Here is a 19,051-nt window from a genome sequence, read left to right as displayed (position 1 = left end):
TAGAGGATCGGGCTTTACCAAGATTTTTATATCATTTTCTTGCCTTTTTAATGTAATTAAGTAAGAAACTTAGAAGAAGAGCAACGTGTATTTTGTAAAAAAAAAAAATTTTTTTTCATACACTTTCTATTCTTTATATATACGTTATTGTGACTTTTAGGTGCATAGTTCACTGTGATAGACTCATAACAAACAAACATCCATTAAGAAAAGGTAAATATCATGAGAAGAGAGGAGACTAGAGGAGTTTTGGACTATGCTTCCAAAAGAAGGGCAGCGGATCATTACACACAATACAAACTGCAATTTCTTTACACATAATATCAATTCTCCCTAACCTGGAAGAACATTTTAAAATAACAAATCTTTTATATCTCATTGATATTTACAGCTATTATGATCAACATATTATAAATGCTAAACATAAATGATATTTCAAAAACCAGCTACATTTGTAAATACCTATAAACTATATATATCTCTATCTCTTCTGTTGAGCTCTTGTGGAGGAAGTCTTGTTCACCTGAAGACTTCACTTGTTACAAACTCATGCTCTGTTCCTATACATTAGCCCACCATGTCTCAGAGGAAGCATTTCTGGGGCAGGCTGACTCTCCTAGCAGCCAGGAGAGTAGCCTCTCCAGCATAGTGGGCAGCCATAAGGCAAGGAAGGCTAGGCAGGTGGTGGTGGTAAGGGATTCAACTATAAGGAAGGTTGATAAGGTAATCTGTCGCCAGGACCCCGAATGCTGAACAGTATGCTGTCTCCCGGGTTGTGGAACCGGGTAGACAGATTGTTGGGAGGGGCTGGAGATGATCAAGCAGTACACATTGGTGTTTTTTTTTCCATTTTCTGGAATATTACCGGTACCACAAGCTGCATCAGGGAGACAGCAGGAGCTGAGGGAGATCAATTTGTGGCTAAGAGTGTCTTGTAAGAAAGAGGGATTTGGGTTTTTGGAGCACAGGGCAGACTTTTGCAGTCGGCTACAGACTCTACAGCAGGGAACGACTGCACCTCATTGAAAAGGGGGCTGCAGTGCTAGGGGAGAGGATGGCTAGAGAAATCGAGGATCTTTTAAACTAGGTTCTGGGGGGGTAGAATAAAGATAGAAATGAAGTGCTAGCCAGAGTAGACTGGGAAGGGGTCTAGCTATGGGAAAAGGGGATGAGAGCAGTGGTGGAGTTAGCATAGACGATATGGAGCTACCGTACATAGTACAAAAGCTGCAGTCATTAAATATTTGTCAACTGATGAACCAAAAATGGGTAGTAACCTTAAATGTCTTTTAGCAAATATGAAAAGCTTGACAAACAAAATGAGTGAGCTGGAAATATTGGTAAGTGATGAACAGTATGATTTGATTGGTATCACTGTAACGTGGTTGGATGATATGCACGACTGGTCAGTTAATTTACAAGGTTATTCGCTTTTTAGAAGGGACAGAGTAAATAGAAAAGGGGGGGGATCTGTTTATATGCAAACCCTAAAGCCCAGTATTAACCCCTTCATAACAAAGCCCGTACACGTACGGGCTCAAAATACATTGTTTTCAATGGGTTTAGGGACCGCCCATTGTCCTTAAGGGGTTAAACCCTTAATGACAAAGCCCGTACATGTACAGGCTCAAAATGCATTGTTTTCAATGGGTTTAGGGACCGCCCATTGTCCTTAAGGGGTTAAGGAAACATGATGACAGTGGTAATGTGGAGACACAGTGGGTAGAGATTAGCCTAGATAGTAAAAAGAGTCGCACACCACTTGTAGGTGTATGCAGGGCCGGCCGAAGACTTAAGTTTAAAACGAGTTTTTAACGCCGACGCCGGGGGGGGCATTTTAAACTTCGCCGACGCCATACGACCCCCCCCCCCCCGTACTTACCTTTAAACAGTCTCCCTGCTCTGCCACGGTGCCGGCTTGTAATGCTGAGCGCCGGAAATTGACGTCACTTCCGGTGCTCTGCATTACAAGCCGGCACCGGGACCGAACAGGGAGACTCGCCGCAGAGGAGAGAGAGAGAGAGGGGCGCCGAGCGGGTAAGCGAAAACCACTCGGTGCCCCTCTCTCTCTCTCTCTCTCTCCTCCGCTACAAAAATAAAAAATAAATTAACGCTTGGGGCGGCAAAGTGCCGCCCCTTCTAAAGTGCCGCCTGGGGCAATTGCCCCAGTCTGCCCCATTATAGGGCCGGCCCTGGGTGTATGCTACAAGCCACCAAACATTAGTAATGAAGGGGAGGGTCAGCTGCTATTTCAAATTGAAAAGGCTGCAAATAGGAATGACGTTTTAATCATTGGAGATTTTAATTACCCAGATATAGATTGGAATAGTAGAACTAGTTCCACTAAGGGTAGCAAGTTTCTGAACCTGCTTAATGACCAATTCATGTTACAATTAGTAGAGACCCTCAGCTAGAATTGAAAGTGCAAGCTGCCTAAGCGGCGCGCTAATTGTCCATTGCTGGACATTAGTTATATAATAAGGGTCACTAAAAGGTCAGTAAAGTTAAGGCATAAAGTTTTGGCGGGCTAGGCTAGCTAAATCTAATTCTAGGTTACTGGGCAGGCAGCATGAGGTTTGATTGGGCATTCTGTGCGGCGGGAAAAATAAGCACAGCTGATTGGTGCAGTCAGCTGTGCTTACAGCGTGAGGCAACTGTAAAATAAATAAATAGCTGCGCGCAGGGAGATTAAATTCACCTCAAGAAAAATCTTCAAGGCGCTGTTGCTAAGCAAGCGTCCCACCCCCCCCCCTTTTGTTTTAAATGTAAGGTATGTAATATGTAGGGCTGCAACTAACGATTATTTTAATAATCGATTAGTTGGCCGATTATTTTTTCGATTAATCGATTAATCGGATAAAAAAAAACAATATGCAAATTTTTCGTTTATTTAAAATAATTTAATGAACTGGATGTTAAAAAACAACTTAAAATTTACATTAACATTCTTATTTTGTTATGATGTAATAAAAAACAATATTTTCAAAGTACAAGAACCCAAACACAATATTTATGAAACAAAATAACCCCAAACATTCTGAAAAGAGGTGGACTATTACTGTTCAAGAAACTTTGCCCCAGCCCTGGCACTTTGCACCCAGCACTTTGCACCCAGCACTTTGCACTTTCCACCCAGCACTTTGCACCCAGCCCTGGCACTTTGCACCCAGCACTTTGCACCCAGCACTTTGCCCCAGCCCTGGCACTTTGCATCCAGCACTTTGCACCCAGCACTCAGCACTTTGCACCAGCACTTTGCACTTTGCACCCAGCACTTTGTACTCAGCACTTTGCACCCAGCACTTTGCCCCAGCCCTGGCACTTTGCAGCCAGCCCTGGCACTTTGCACCCAGCACTGGCACTTTGCCCCTGCACCCAGTCTCCAACTCTGCCCTGCACCCAACCCTGCCCCCACATTCTGCCCTGCCCCCACACTCTGCCCTGCACCCACTCTGCCCTGCACCCACACTCACACCCTGCCCTGCATCCCCACCCCCACTCTGCCCTGCACCCAGTCTCCCACTCTGCCCTGCACCCACACTCACACCCTGCCCTGCATCCCCACCCCCACTCTGCCCTGCACCCAGTCTCCCACTCTGCCCTGCACCCACACTCACACCCTGCATCCCCACCCCCACTCTGCCCTGCACCCAGTCTCCTGCCCTGCACCCCCACTCACACCCTGCCCTGCATCCCCTGAAACCCCACCCCCACCCCGCCGTGGACCCCCACCCCCGCGAATCGCTCTGTGCGAATGGAGCCACTCGCACAGAGCGAACCGCTCTGTGCGAATGGAGCCACTCGCACAGAGCGAACCGCTCTGTGCGAATGGAGCCACTCGCACAGAGCGAACCGCTCTGTGCGAATGGAGCCACTCGCACAGAGCGAACCGCTCTGTGCGAATGGAGCCACTCGCACAGAGCGAACCGCTCTGTGCGAATGGAGCCACTCGCACAGAGCGAACCGCTCTGTGCGAATGGAGCCACTCGCACAGAGCGAACCGCTCTGTGCGAATGGAGCCACTCGCACAGAGCGAACCGCTCTGTGCGAATGGAGCCACTCGCACAGAGCGAACCGCTCTGTGCGAATGGAGCCACTCGCACAGAGCGAACCGCTCTGTGTGAATGGAGCCACTCGCACAGAGCGAATCGCTCTGTGCGAGTGGCTCCATTCGCACAGAGCGATTCGCTCTGTGCGAGTGGCTCTGTGCGATCTGTGCACATAGACATGAAGAATACTTACCTCCGGAACGCGTCACATCCGTCACGTAGTTAAAAGAAGGCGGAGACTGCAGAGCGTGTAGCAGAAGCGGGGAACGCTCGCGGAGGTAAGTAAAAGGAGCCGAGTGCTCCAACAACGAATCGATCACTCGATTAATCGATAACGGAAATCGTCGACAACGATTTCCGTTATCGATTATTATCGATTTTATCGATTCGTTGTTTCAGCCCTAGTAATATGTTATATTGTCGTAGTTTTATAAGGGGTAAAGGTCGCCTCTGTGTTGAGGTGGAGAGAGGCTTGGTGTTACACAATCAGGCTGAGAAATGGGCGGATTGTATTTGGTGTATTATATATAAGAAGTTATTTGGTTATTATGTTAAATGGTTTGTGTTGTTAATGCCTCTTATACCCTTTTAAATAAAGCTACGGCCAATTTTATCCAATTTACAATTCTGTGTCTGTGGTTATTTTATTGATTTGTTAGAGGTTAATATGTACATGCAATGGACATGGATGCCTGTCTGACGAATGAGGAACTTATCTCAAACATCAAAGTAAGAGAACACTTGGGGAATAGTGACCATAACATGGTTTCATTTGAGATTAATTCCAAAATGCAAATGGGTAACTACTCTACCAAAACACTGAATTTCAGAAGGGCAAACTTTGACAGGCTAAGGTCAACTATGGAATGTATATACTGTGATGGATTGTTCTCTGGATAGAGAACAAATGGAATACCTTTAAGCACACATTGCAAAATTACACTTCCCAATATATACCTATGGGAAACAAATACAAAAGAAGCAAATCAAAACCAATGTGACTTACCAGGAAACAGGAAATAAGAAATAAACGAATGGCATTCAAGCATTATAAAAGCGATCAGCAGTATCATTTATGGCAAACAAAGATCTCAACAAAGCCTGCAAAAAGGTGATTAAAATGGCTAAACTGGAAAATGAGAAACTGATTGCCACAAAAGTAAAACTAATCCCGATAACTTTGTATGTAAATGCAAAATTAAAGGTAGAGAATGCTGGTCCTTTATTATCTAAAACAGGAAACTTGATTAGTGAGGACAGAGAGAAAGCCGACATTAAATAGTTTTTTTTTCCTTCTTTTTATACCAAGTAAGAACCAATGACAGAGCCCCTGCCAGCTAATTTTAAGGAACCATTACAGCAAACATGGGATTGGCTAATACACGAAAAAATGTTCAAGCAATTAAATACTGTTAAGGTAGACAAGGCCCCTGGACCGGATGATATACACCCAAGGGTACTTAAGGAGCTAATTCTGGCCCAACCATTACTGGTCTTTACGGATTCTTTCAGTTCAGGCATAGTTCCATTAGATTGGCGCAAGGCAGATGTTGTGCCCATATTTAAATACATTAGATGCCTTCAAAAAGGGTCTGAATATTTATTAGAAAAGCATGACATAAAGGGCTATAAATAGAATTAATATTTAGAGCTTCTTGATCCAAGGAGAAATCCGATTCAAGAAGGAATTTTTCCCCCTGATGGCAGTATTCGAAGTAGCTTAATTAGGGTTTTTTTTGCCTTCTTTTGGATCAAGAGTAGGAAGGTTAGGTAGAATGGTTGAACTTGATGGACTTAGGTATTTTTTCATCATTAGGTACTATGTAACTATGTAACAAGTGCTGTGGATGAACACAGATCTTCCCTGGCTTAAATCCTACCTCTCTGATGTTAGTGTCTCATTCACTAGAACTTGCTCCTCCTCCCCTGCCGCTATCTGTCGATGCTCCTCGTAGCTCAGTTCTTGGGCCTCTAATATTCTCCATCTACACCTCCTCCATCAGACAACTGATGTTCCTGTGGCTCCTATATCACCTTTATGTAGACAACACCCTAATCTATATTTCCTTTCCTGACCTTTCACCCTCTATTCTAACTCACCTCTTCTACCATTATTACTTCTTCCCACTCCCGCATCCAGGATTTCACCCGTGCTGTGCCCTTTCTCTGGAATTCTCATCCTGTCAGCCTTTTTTACCTCATATGCGACTTTCAAAAGCTCTCTGAAAACCCACTTTTTTCGAGAAGTGTACAATATTTCGTCCTAACACTCTCAGCCAGCATCCTAATCAAGTCATCTGAACGACCAACAACCAGGGCCGGACTGGCCCACCGGGATATCGGGAAATTTCCCGTTTGCACCTGATGAAATTAAAGGGGCTGGTGTGCACGGACCGCACCGCCCAATGGCCGTGCCCCATTGGGCAGCATATAGGGGTATAAGGCATTGCTGGAGGCAGAGTGGCATATAGGGGGTTAAAAGGCATATCATGGGGCAGAGCGGCATATAGGAGGGTATAAGGCATATCAGGAAAGCAGCGTGTAGGGAGGTATAAGGCATTTCTGGGGGCAGAGTGGCAAGCCTGGGGCAGATGTGCATAACTGGGGGGCAGGTTGGCAAATAAAAGGAAATAAAAAGCTTTTATTAAATATGAAAAAATAGTTTACATGAATTAATAAAGAAATAAAAGTTATGGGATCACTGTTTTGTTCCACTGAATGAAATGTAACTTTTTCATCTAAAAATTTCTGCAGTAGCAAATGTTTTGATTCCAAAATCAAAGGATGGAGGCTATCATTAGCCATTTTTAATAAAAAAAAAAATCTCTGCTGCTGTGGTCTACTCTTCCAATGATGCTCAGCCAGCATTATGATGGACAGCATGGAGGCAGTGAGAAGGGGCAGGGGGGGGAGGCAGTGAGAAGGGGCAGGGGGGGAAGAAAGTGAGAAGGGGCAGGGGGAAGGCAGTGAGAAGGGGCAAGGGGGGGAAGGCAGTGAGAAGGGGCAGGGGGGAAGGCAGTGAGAAGGGGCAGGGGGGGAAGGCAGTGAGAAGGGGCAGGGGGGGAAGGCAGTGAGAAGGCGGAGGGGGGAAGGCAGTGAGAAGGGGCAGAGGGGGGAGATTTTTTTCCTTTCTTTTTTTTGGGATGGGGGGGCGCCAGGGGAGTAGTCCGCACAGGGCGCCAGAACACTTAAGGCCGGCTCTGACTGTGCTGACAAAAATAAAGAATGTTTTAAGTGGTGATGCAAGTGCGACATTTTAAAGTGCAATTGCTTGTCCCTCTTTAACATTTTGAAATGTTGGGAGGTATGCTCTACAGATTAATCTGACTGGACCCACTCATCCCCATTCAAGCAGTCCTCTCCTACTGCTTCACTGCCCCCTTAACCACCACGCAAGAGCCAGGCCCTATTCTCTTTTTGTACCAGTTTGTTATCGTGTTTGATGTTAAATTATTCCACCGATTGTAAGAAAACTACGGAATCTGCTGGCCCTATATAAATAAATGTTATATAAGGATATTACGCAAGGAAAAACTAATTATAAAACAAAAAATAAAAACAATACTGGAAATACCAAAAAAATACCATGGAAGTATCAAACGCTGAATATATTACTTGAACTGATAACACGTGCAGCTTTGTTTTTGATGGAATACGCTATTTTCTCGTACACCATAGCTCAAACACAATGGCGTCAAAAAATTGAGGCAATGGCGATAACGTGTGAGTTAGGTCTCTAGTGTTTTTAGTACGGTTCACTATTTCTGGTGACGTCACTACCCATGCTGCTTTGGTTTGCGTTCTCCGGAAGAAATCCTTCGTGCGGGCCGAAGAACTTCCTCTTCGTGGACAGCCCGGGCCTAGGTAGGAGCTCAGGGGCTGCGCTCTCTTTAGAGAATCCGATTTCAATCTCCTTTTTAACTACTCCATCCGCCTCTATTAACCCGCCGGTTTATAAGTAATGCTTCCCTATTACCGGCCTGTTGTTTCGCAGTTGACATTTTTCTGCGATAACGGAGAATTTTAAATGGATTACTTGTCGTTTCCCCGGTCAGAGGATTGAGGCAGACATGGCAGTTAAATAACGATTAGAGATGTGGGACTGATATATAACTCTATATAAGTATTTAGGCTTTTTATTTTGGTTCATATCTTTTCATGGTATTGCTTTATTAAGAATAAAATAATTGATCTCAATTGTATAATGTAACTTTATTTATATGAACAATATTAGCATGGTACATATAAAATAAGCCACAAACAGTGTTAAACATGCTTATCATTCATATGTTTCATTGTTTTATGCCTAATTTGTATGTCAGATATTTATTAGAATCAAATCAATAAGATCATAAGATAAATAACTTGTAGAAAGGCTTTTAGATATCACATAAAGCTTATCGTTTAGTTTGGCTTGATCCAGCAGGATTTTGTACAGAATGCTATAGGCCATCTGTGGCTATTATATTCTAAATGTAATGCCCCTGTTTACAAAGCCTTCAGGATAAATAGTTCTTATATGTAAAGCATGCATTTTAGTATGGTCGCTAATTGACACTTTTTTTTTTCTGTTCGTTTCTAGTGCACAATGGGACGTGTGATAAGGGGACAGAGAAAAGGTGCAGGCTCTGTTTTCAGGGCCCACGTCAAGCACAGAAAGGGTGCTGCCAAGCTCAGGGCTATCGACTTTGCTGAAAGGCATGGCTACATCAAGGGTATTGTAAAAGTGAGTGACCACTTGTTTTATGTATGTTTTCTTGGCAGATGCACTTGACAGCTTCATTGCCTCAAGTGCAGCCCCCCTTTCTTGCTTTGGCTTAAATGTCTGATTTTGTTTTGTGCTCTTGACCATCTTTCTCCATGCATATTCTTCTGTGTTTCACACATATACTTGCTGCATACCTAATTGCTACTGTGATAGCCTCCTAACCTAAAAGCCTTCTTATTCTTTCAGGACATTATCCATGATCCAGGCCGTGGTGCACCACTTGCCAAGGTTGCGTTTCGTGATCCTTACAGGTTCAAGAAGAGGACTGAACTGTTCATTGCAGCGGAGGGTATCCATACTGGACAGTTTGTGTACTGTGGCAAGAAAGGTATATTAAGAACTTAAAGCAAATTTCTTCAGTTGTACATTTTTACATAGATTTTACATAATTGTATTCATCTTTGTAGTGTAGTATTTCAAAAACTGCTATTTTTATGTGTGTCTTTTAATTGGAGAGGAATGGCTGCTGTGGTGGTCTTGTTTAGTATCAACTGGTGTTCTTCAGGTCCTTGGTGTAAATGAGACCTGAGTTTGAAGGCTGTCATTTCTAACATATGCAAGATGCTTTTCTTGTTGAAAGTGTTGCGTTACCTCCAGGCCTTGGATAAGTTTTCACTTGAAAATCTGTGCCTTTTTTGCCGTGTCATCATTTTTTGTGTCCCATAATACATAAAAATGCTTTTCTGTTCACACAATGTGTGTGTAAGACGTTTGAGGGAACAGAAACAGATTGTTTAAATCATTGAATAAAATGTCTGCAGTAAAAAATGAAAATCACTAGGGATTCTACTAGATGGCAGCACATAGTTTGTCATTATGTAAATATATCCTTCACCTCTCTGTACAATCATTAATTCAAGATTGTTGGAAATGCCATTCCTTCTCAATATTTCTTATTGGTGAAGAATAACTGGTTTAGCCTTGTTTCATATCTAATCTTGTACTTTCTGTTTCTTTTCTTTAGCTCAGCTTAACATTGGCAATGTCCTCCCGGTTGGAACCATGCCAGAAGGTACCATTGTGTGCTGCGTAGAAGAAAAGCCAGGCGATCGTGGTAAACTGGCCCGGGCATCTGGCAACTATGCTACTGTCATCTCCCACAATCCTGAAACCAAGAAAACCAGAGTAAAGCTGCCCTCTGGCTCTAAGAAGGTCATTTCTTCTGCAAACAGAGCAGTTGTTGGTGGGTACAAAAATGCTGAAGTACATACATTTGTGTGACCAACCTTCCATCTGTCATGGCTTCTGCGTAGGCATTGTTTTTCCTTGCTCTATTGGTAACTCTGGCAGGGTAGTGAATATTTAGGGTTAACATATGAGCCTTTTCTCACCTACATTGTAGGATGCATTTGTTGTATACTTCAGCAAGTTGAATTAATGTGTCATCTTTTAAATTGCCAATGTGGCAAGGTTTGTGTAGACATATTTAAACTTTTTACCATAAAGGTTATGCTTTTTAATTGTTGGTTGTTGCACGCTTAAACTGCGTTAACCTAGTTACAGTGTAGTTCATGCAGTACTTCACAACCTGACTTTTGCCACGCTGTATTGACATATCCTTTATTACAGGGGTTGTTGCTGGTGGTGGTCGTATTGACAAACCAATTCTGAAGGCAGGTCGTGCTTACCATAAATACAAGGCCAAGAGAAACTGCTGGCCACGTGTCCGTGGTGTGGCTATGAACGTAAGTTTTTCACCTTACCCGAAACCGTATTTTGTGATCAGTTTGTTGGACCTCTTATTGGTCCGTGTATTTTCTCTTAATATGTACGCTATACATGGAACAAGAACACATTTATTATGAATAGATTGCATTATTGATATTTACCTAGCTACATTCTTCATTTTATTGTTATGGAGAAACTAAACATATCATGAGTGAAAATCACAGACATAAATATAGATTATAAAAATAAATCGCTGCCAATTGTATACAAAACCAAAGTTAAATATGCCATATTAATGATCATGTTTTTCCTATAGCCTGTAGAACATCCCTTCGGTGGTGGTAACCATCAGCACATTGGTAAACCCTCAACAATCAGAAGAGACGCTCCAGCTGGACGTAAAGTTGGTCTTATTGCCGCTCGTCGTACTGGTCGTCTGCGTGGCACAAAGACTGTGCAGGAAAAGGAGAACTAAAGTCTGTGTCTACATAATTTACACAATAAACTGTATAAAACTAATTTTGTGTACTGTCTCTGTAGATTACTTGGCATGAATATATATATTATAATCCTACCTCTATGAAGACTGAATACATTTGATGGTTTGATACATATAAATCAGTCACTTTTTTTTTTTTTCTTGTGTCCACTCATTTTCCACCTTCTTAAGAGACTTGTTTTGGTCAGATTCTGTTGTACTGATGAACCAGGCAATTTGACCCTTACTACAGCTCAAATGACATTTAATTCTTTACTGGTTATTAACCGCATCATGGTTATTGTGAGTTATATTATACAGGTCCAGATGAATCTGCCTTGTAGTGACCCTTATTTCATATTGATGGTGTTAGTTGGAACAGTAAACTCTGCTTTAGTGGGTTAATCCCAGTAATATAAATGCTGTGCCACGGGTAACAATTTCCAACCTTTTTTCATGTTTTCATAGGATAGAAGTAAATCTTATGGGATGGTAATATCGCTTAGATGTTACTATTATATACGTTTTACTAAACATCTGAGTGGAATTAAAATTGGGACCTTAAAATTCTCATCTCCTATACTCTAATGTAACCAGTGGAACGGATCAAGATTTTACACTCGAAAGCCGCAAACATACTTTATTACACACATTTCACTACTTACTAGAATTGGCAATGACATCTTATCTTTTATTTATATAGTGTCAACAATTAATGCAGTGCTTAATACAATATATTCAAAGGGCGAGAATTGACAGACTAAGACAAACCGATACATTAGGTGGGGAGAGCCCTGCTCACAAGCTTACAATCTTGAGGGATGGGGTGACAAACATAAGGCACAGAGAAAGGGTGAGGTAGTGTGGTTGTAACAATGTCAAGGAATGTTGGGAGGGAGGGTGAATGCTGAAGGTTTGGGGCAGCCCTAGTGAAATCCTTTTGTAGACTGGGAAAAGGAAGAGGTGATGAGCGAGGAGGAGAGCCTTAGCCCATGGGAAGAACATACCGTATTTGCTCGATTATAAGACAAGGTTTTTTCCAGAGCAAATGCTCTCAAAAATACCCCTCGTCTTATAATCAGACCTCAACTAGGTCTGACTATGAGACTAAGGTCCAGATCCCCCGCAGCGATATAGGGGACCTGGATCCTCCTGTCCCCCCCCCCAACTTACCGATACTTCTGAGTCCCGGGTGCTTAGCCCGGGCACGATTCGCGTAGAGCTCTACACACTGCCCGGACTAAGCACTGGGCAGCGTGCAGAGCTCTACGAGATTCGCGTACACAACTTCCGCTGATCCCTGACAGCACCTCCACCCGGCTGCAGCGGAAGTTGTCTACGCGAATCACGTAGAGCTCCACACGCTGCCTGGACTACACACTGGGGACTCAGAAGCTCCGGTAAGTTTGGAGGAGGGAGTGTTAAATGGGGGGCATAAGGCATTTCTGGAGGCAGAGTGCTCTGTGAAATGCCTTATACCTCCCTATATGCCACTCTGCCACATAATATGCCTTTTAACTCCCTAAATGCCAGAGTGGGGTGCCATAGGGGTATATAGGGGGTATAAGACATTTCTGGGGCAGAGTGACAAGCCAGGGGGCAGATGTGCGTAACTGGGGGGGCAGGTTGAAATAAAAAAATATTTTTCTCAATCATAGCTTTTATTAAAAAAAAATTGTTCACATAGTTTACATGAATTAACATTTACTGGTAAAACTTTTTTCCTATAGGGTCGTCTTATATTCAGGCTTTTTCTTTTTTTCATAAATTAATATTCAGATTTTGGCGGGTCGTCTTATAATCGAGCAAATACGGTAAGTATTGAGATCTACCAGTTTTGTAGACACTGTTTTTACAAACCAAAGCAATACCAACCCTTAGTTCCATCATCTAAGACTGGATTGATGTTATCCAGACTCCTTTGAGAAGCAGAACATGGAAGAAGCAGTGAACTTGGTATGTCTATATGGGAAGCATGCGTTCCGCTTCCTTTGGGAAGTAAAAGAGAAGCTGTTCACAGCGTGTGAGCAATACAGAGGTAAGTTGCGGGCCATACAGAAGTCTGCAAGAACCACAGACAAATCTGCAGTTGAGATAAGGGGGCGGGTGTATGAATGAGTATGTGTGAATTAATGTTTTTTTCTAAATGAGTATCCATGAATGAGTGAATTAATGATTATGATAGCATGGATGTATAAGTGGGGAGGTAGGTTGTTAGCAAAAGCTAATGAAAAAAACCTGCTAAATAGATTTGTCCTGAGTTTAGAAATACACAATGTTTTTATGCTTATTTTTGCAAGTTAAAGGGTAAGAAGTACAAGTAGCGGTTTGCTATTTCAAAACCAATTTTCTCAAATCTGGTCATTCTGCCCCATGTGCTATTTAGGCGATTTAGAGATGTTAACCAGTTCCATTGATTTCTAAATGCAGTTAGCTGTTACACCAGTGTTCCTTTTTCCCTCATTAAGCACTCTTTGTTGTGCCCCTAGAGTCACCGTGGTTGGGCATCCAGTAGCTAGAGTAGCCACAGTACTAAATGATCTCCATTTATAAACAGTCTAACTGTGGACTGTGGACGTGTTTTTTCAAACTTTTCTTTGTAACCCTTTCAAGCTTTATGCAAATCAACAATTCTTGGTTAACATCAGCAGCAGCTTCTTGAGAATAGCAAACTCAAAATGTCTGAGTATCTTTTTATGTCAAAGTAGCTCTAAAACACACCTCCAATCCTGGTTCATTGATAGGACTACAGGTTTCGTATTACCTGACTCCAATTAAATTTGGTTGAAGTGATTAGTCTAGGTGTTCACCCCTTAACGCCCAATGACGGCCCAGGCACATCAGACAAAAACGGGACGTCATTTCATTAAACAAGCTTAGAAAGTGATCTATGATTTCTTGGCTTAAACGGTGTTGCTGTAATGCTTCGATGTCGAGGCATTCAGCAACATCAAGATCGGCATCAGGGGCCATGTTTGGCCCCTCCCCGGGGCATTAATGGTTCGATGGGTTAAATTGGAGTGGTGGGGTTCAAAGATAGGGCATAGGCACACACTGACCAAAATGGGGGGGGCGCACTTCCCAAATTTGGCCTTTTAGCCTCCAAACACCAGACAAACCCATCCTTGAAGTGGTATCACAGTACTCAGGAGATGTTGCTGAACACATATTGGGGTGTTATTTGATAGTGACGTATACCTGGAGCAATAAATTTATACCTGAATTACAATTTGTGTTAAAAAAATACAAAACTAATTATCTCCACAAACTTTGTGAAAGGCTGGTGCTAGAATATCATGCATGGAAAGGGTTAAAATACCAGCATTTGAATTTTTAAAAAAAAAATGGTTTGAAGGGTGAGTAATGCTGGTAATTCCAAAAGGTTCACTTAATTGTTCTTGCCACTGCATATACCGAAAGGACATTTGTCCATAGACACGGAGGTGGAATGCTTGCTATCTCCTAGCATTAATGTAGCGGGATGCATTAATAAACTCCCCATGTGATGTTGAATTCTACATTCTATCAGGTTTAGAGCTAAACTGAATCGTTGTGCGTGCAGCCTACCATCTCATTGAGGAGCATGTCGATTTTACACCAACTGTTACGCTCCCCATCTACACTCTACACTCCCCGCTCCCCTTGCCTGGAAATGGGAAGACAAAAAAATTAAAGCTTCTGAGCAGATATGCACTGCATTCTCCAATTCAGGAAGTGAACCAGAGACTGCACTGCATATATGCTCAGCTTTTATTTTTCCTATTTGATATTTGAGGGGTACCGTTGTAGCAGCAACCGACTGGGGTCCCATAAGGCAATTGTTTGAGTACAGTTAAGAGACCTATTATGCATTTGGATGTTTCTTGGAAGTAGAAAGACCTCTTAGTCTTACTGACTGAACAGTAGTGGAGAAAAGTACCGGCCAAGAAGTGTTCCGTTGCCACCAGGTTTCAGCAAAATGCATATAGCATATTTTCATTTTCTTCCCTTCCCTTTTCATTTCTGTATCCCACATATTTGAAAACTCTAATAAACATTGATTTACCCTAAAATTTTATCGTTTTGGTATAGAGTTTCCACTTCGGAAGCAAGAATTTTTCCAAACTCTGGTCCAGAACGCTGGAGATCCGAGGCCCTTTCAGAGTTCGACTGCCCAGTAATTCAATCATTTAGGAAGACATTTTGACTTGTGGAACCTCCTCCATCATACTCCCCAGGTGATTTCTGTATATAAAGGCTCTCTAACTAGGCCTTTATTAAATCATGGTATGTATTTCTTTCCAGTTTATTGAATGGTAAAAGCGGCCCTGCAGCGTGGATTCATAAAGTTAGAGATATTAGGGAGACGGAGGAGTTGGCCAAATCAGCTCCTGATCAGAAGATCTTAAATAGTGCTACTTGGTTGGATGGAATTCTTGGCATCAGAGGAAATCAGTCATTAATTTAGTAAAGGGATAATTCGCAACGGATAAGAGCTACGGTGTTCTGGATACTCTCTGTCCTCACCTTTATCTTTTTGTATGGCTTTTTCCACCCCTTCTTTACGCAGAATATGTTGACAACGCAACCAACAGATTATCAGTAGAAGTAAAGAACTGCAGATTTGGTAAGGGTTGTTCTTGAAAATATTTTTTTTGCATTTCTATTATGTTTTGATTGTTTGATTGCTATGTAAAATTCCAATAAAACACATTTAAAATAGATTTTGCTTCCTCCATGCCCAAGTTAGCAAGGCTTGTGTTTATTCACTAAAGGACAAGATGTTTAGAATGTTTGCAAGAGTTGTGATTTCAACCCCTCCCATCGCTATAAAGGGTCAACCCTGGCAAGTTTCAAGAAGGACCGAGCTGGTTCTGTATTACGCATAAAATCTCAGATTTAATTACCGTATTTGCTCGATTATAAGACGACCCTGATTATAAGACGACCCCCCAAAATCTGAATATTAACTTAGGAAAAAAAGAAAAAGCCTGAATATAAGACGACCCTAAAGGAAAAAAGTTTTACCAGTAAATGTTAATTCATGTAAACTATTTTTTTTTAATAAAAGCTATGATTGAGAAAAATATTTTTTTTTTGTTTTTATTTCTTTTATATTTTCTATTGTATTTTCCAACCTGTCCCCCAGTTACGCACATCTGCCCCCAGGCTTGCCACACCAATATGGCACTGTGGCCCATGATATGCCTTTTAACCCTCTATATGCCACTGTGCCCCATGGTATGCCTTTTGACCCCCTATGTGCCACTCTGCCTCCAGAAATGCCTTATACCCCTATATCCCATTCTGGCATTTAGGGGGTTAAAATGCATATTATGGGGCAGAGTGGCATATAGGGAGGTATAAGGCATTCCAGGAGGCAGAGTGGCATTAAGGGAGTTAAAAGGCATTATATAGAGCATTCTGCCTCCAGAAATGCCTTATACCCCTATATGCCACTCTGGCATTTAGGGGGTTAAAAGGCATATTATGGGGCAGAGTGGCATATAGGGAGGTATAAGGCATTTCAGGAGGCAGAGTGCACTATTAAATGCCCCCTTAACGCCACTCTGCCTCCTGAAATGCCTTATACCTCCCTATATGCCACTCTGCCCCATAATATGCCTTTTAACCCCCTAAGTGCCAGAGTGGCATATAGGGGTGTAAGGCATTCCAGAAATGCCCTACACACACACACACACACACACTTACTTACTTACTTACCGGTGCTTCCAATTTCCTGGTGTATTGCCGGGGCAGCGGGTTGACGTCTCATTCCGCGGCAGCCGGAAGGAGGTGGAGTTGGCAGCGGGGGTTTGTATGCGTCCGTCGCAAATACCTTCCCCGGCTGTCAGAGATCAGGAACTCTGGAACAATGATCTCTGACAGTCGGGGAAGGTATTTGCGACGGACGCATACAAACCCCCGCTGCCAACTTCACCTCCGGAAGCACCGGTAAGTGTGTGTGTGGGGGGGGGCGACGACAGGAGGATCCAGGTCCCCTGCAGCGGTGCGGGGGATCTGGATCTTAGTCTCCTAATCAGACCTCTATTTGAGGTCTGATTAGAAGACGACCCCGATTATAAGACGAGGGGTATTTTTCAGAGCATTTGCTCTGAAAAAAACCTCGTCTTATAATCGAGCAAATACGGTACATAGAAAATTCCAGCCAACGTCTTCATACAGCAAAGTTAACTAGGGCTGAATGTATAGTTAAGTGCAGGATTGGAGATCACAATTCCCATGCAGTCTTAATTTTAACATTCTTTGCCACTACCAGCAGTCTTTCATGCACATATTGTTTATAGTAAATATTTTTAGCAGTATTTATACACTATCCGCATGATTTCTGTTTCATTATTGAAGCTCTATTAGTTTACATTTGGTGAATTTACGTGGGTTAGGACTGGACATTGAACTCATTGCATCCTCACTTGGCTAGGCTTCGTGTCAGGAAGACAATCGGTCTGGTCACTTGGTTGATGTATTATGAATTATTTTTGCATGTTTGAAGAGATTAAAAATACTTCCAGAATTGCAGAAACAGATTATCTATACACCAATACAGCAATTTTTGTTTGCCATTTGAAACACCATGACATTTTTCACGCCTGGTATGCCTACTGATGACGAGATGAATCCAGCAGGATCTTTTATAGTATGTAACAATTATCTTATCTATTTATATTGCTTTTATATTCTCCTTTAAAGGTTGACAATACATACCATTACACCAATTTAGAATATCAAATTGAAAAATTCATCTGACAGAGGGACAATCTACTACTGACTGCTCCTATAATTGCATGAAAAATATATTTTTTATTAAAAAAAGTTTCGGTGATTTTCATAAGGTGGTTTAATTTTGGAATGCTATATGACAGCATTGCTTCTAACTGATTGCAGGATTACAAATACCTGCAGTACTGCTGAATGCCCAACTCATTTTCAGAACTACTTCATGTAATTTACTTTTTTGACTGGGATGATTTAATTATAGGTTATTACAATTGAATTAAAATAAGCTTCTTAAGAAATGTTTCTGGTTAGTATTCATATGGTTAAACATTCAGACAGTATCTTTAACTAAGTGAAACAAGTAATATGGGAAGGCGGGGGGAGATTGTTAAATTGGGTGGAAAACTTTTCCAAAGCCATTTTTTTCCCCTGTTAAAATGTAAACAAATGGAGTGTTACAATGATAAATAATGTTTGACATGGCATTCTCAAACAGTATTACATAAAGACTTATGATGCAATGTGTCCACATCAGACTGGCACAAATAACACTAGTTAACTTTTCCATTTGCAATTGGTGCAAATCTCATTGGGCGACTGATCGCTCTCCCCGCCCAATCCATGTAGGAGGATTAGAGGAAGTGTTTTTTTTGTTTCGATGGCTTCTTCATTGATTTTGTCGCACTTGAGGGAAAGGAGGGGTTACCTATTCTCATGTATAGTTGAAATGTTCTTAACATAAACAGACCTTGTTTCATTTGCAACAAAAAAAAAAAGTTTTAAAAACCAAATTTAGTTTACCGAATAAGCTGTATTTCAAGCATGATACTTTCATATACACTGCATTTCATGTTCCCAGAGTAATAAAATAATTTTAAATTTGTAAAACTACTCCGCCCTAAATTTTTTTGATTTTTTTTTGCCGGAAAAACTTTTCCCATGGCTTCAAGATTTCACATTTCTAACCATGTCTACCTTGATTGGTAGAGTTTCTAAATGACCTACCACCGCAGGCACTAAAAAGCCTGTGAAACACACACAAAGCAATCCACATTCACTTTCCAAAACAGAAGTGCGCTGTTTGGTATTATGGGATAACACACCTGAGACAGATTTATTGTAAATTTCTTACCGTTTATCTGCTCTAATAAAAGGTTGCCTGCCAGGTCAACAAAAAATAAGATAATGAAATGGGTAGCTGTGAAAGGGACTATGAGATTGATGGAGCCCCAAGCAATTGTTCTTTTTACCATGTTGTAAAGACAGCCCTGATGACATCAAACAATTAGGTTGTTGGCGATTTTCAGTACAAGGATTGCAGTATATAGCACCATCCTCCTAATATGTTGTAAGGTAGCTACATGTATCTAA

At 41.8% G+C, this 19,051-nt stretch overlaps 1 protein-coding gene across 1 annotated transcript; it reads left to right on the top strand.

The window, feature by feature from the left end:
* The first annotated feature begins 8,606 nt into the window (after window positions 1-8,606).
* RPL8 (ribosomal protein L8) lies at window positions 8,607-11,004 on the top strand. The gene is made up of 5 exons (XM_053457455.1): window positions 8,607-8,775; window positions 9,004-9,145; window positions 9,782-10,000; window positions 10,387-10,502; window positions 10,802-11,004. Exons 1-5 carry the CDS (start codon window positions 8,638-8,640, stop codon window positions 10,958-10,960), a joined length of 774 nt encoding a protein of 257 aa, XP_053313430.1. The 5' UTR covers window positions 8,607-8,637; the 3' UTR covers window positions 10,961-11,004.
* Window positions 11,005-19,051: the final 8,047 nt, after the last annotated feature.

The sequence above is a fragment of the Spea bombifrons genome, chromosome 2 (assembly GCF_027358695.1).
Source record: "Spea bombifrons isolate aSpeBom1 chromosome 2, aSpeBom1.2.pri, whole genome shotgun sequence".
Classification (NCBI taxonomy): domain Eukaryota; kingdom Metazoa; phylum Chordata; class Amphibia; order Anura; family Pelobatidae; genus Spea; species Spea bombifrons.
The sequence above is the reverse complement of the archived record's forward strand: the minus strand, read 5'-3'. Positions and strand labels throughout refer to the sequence as shown.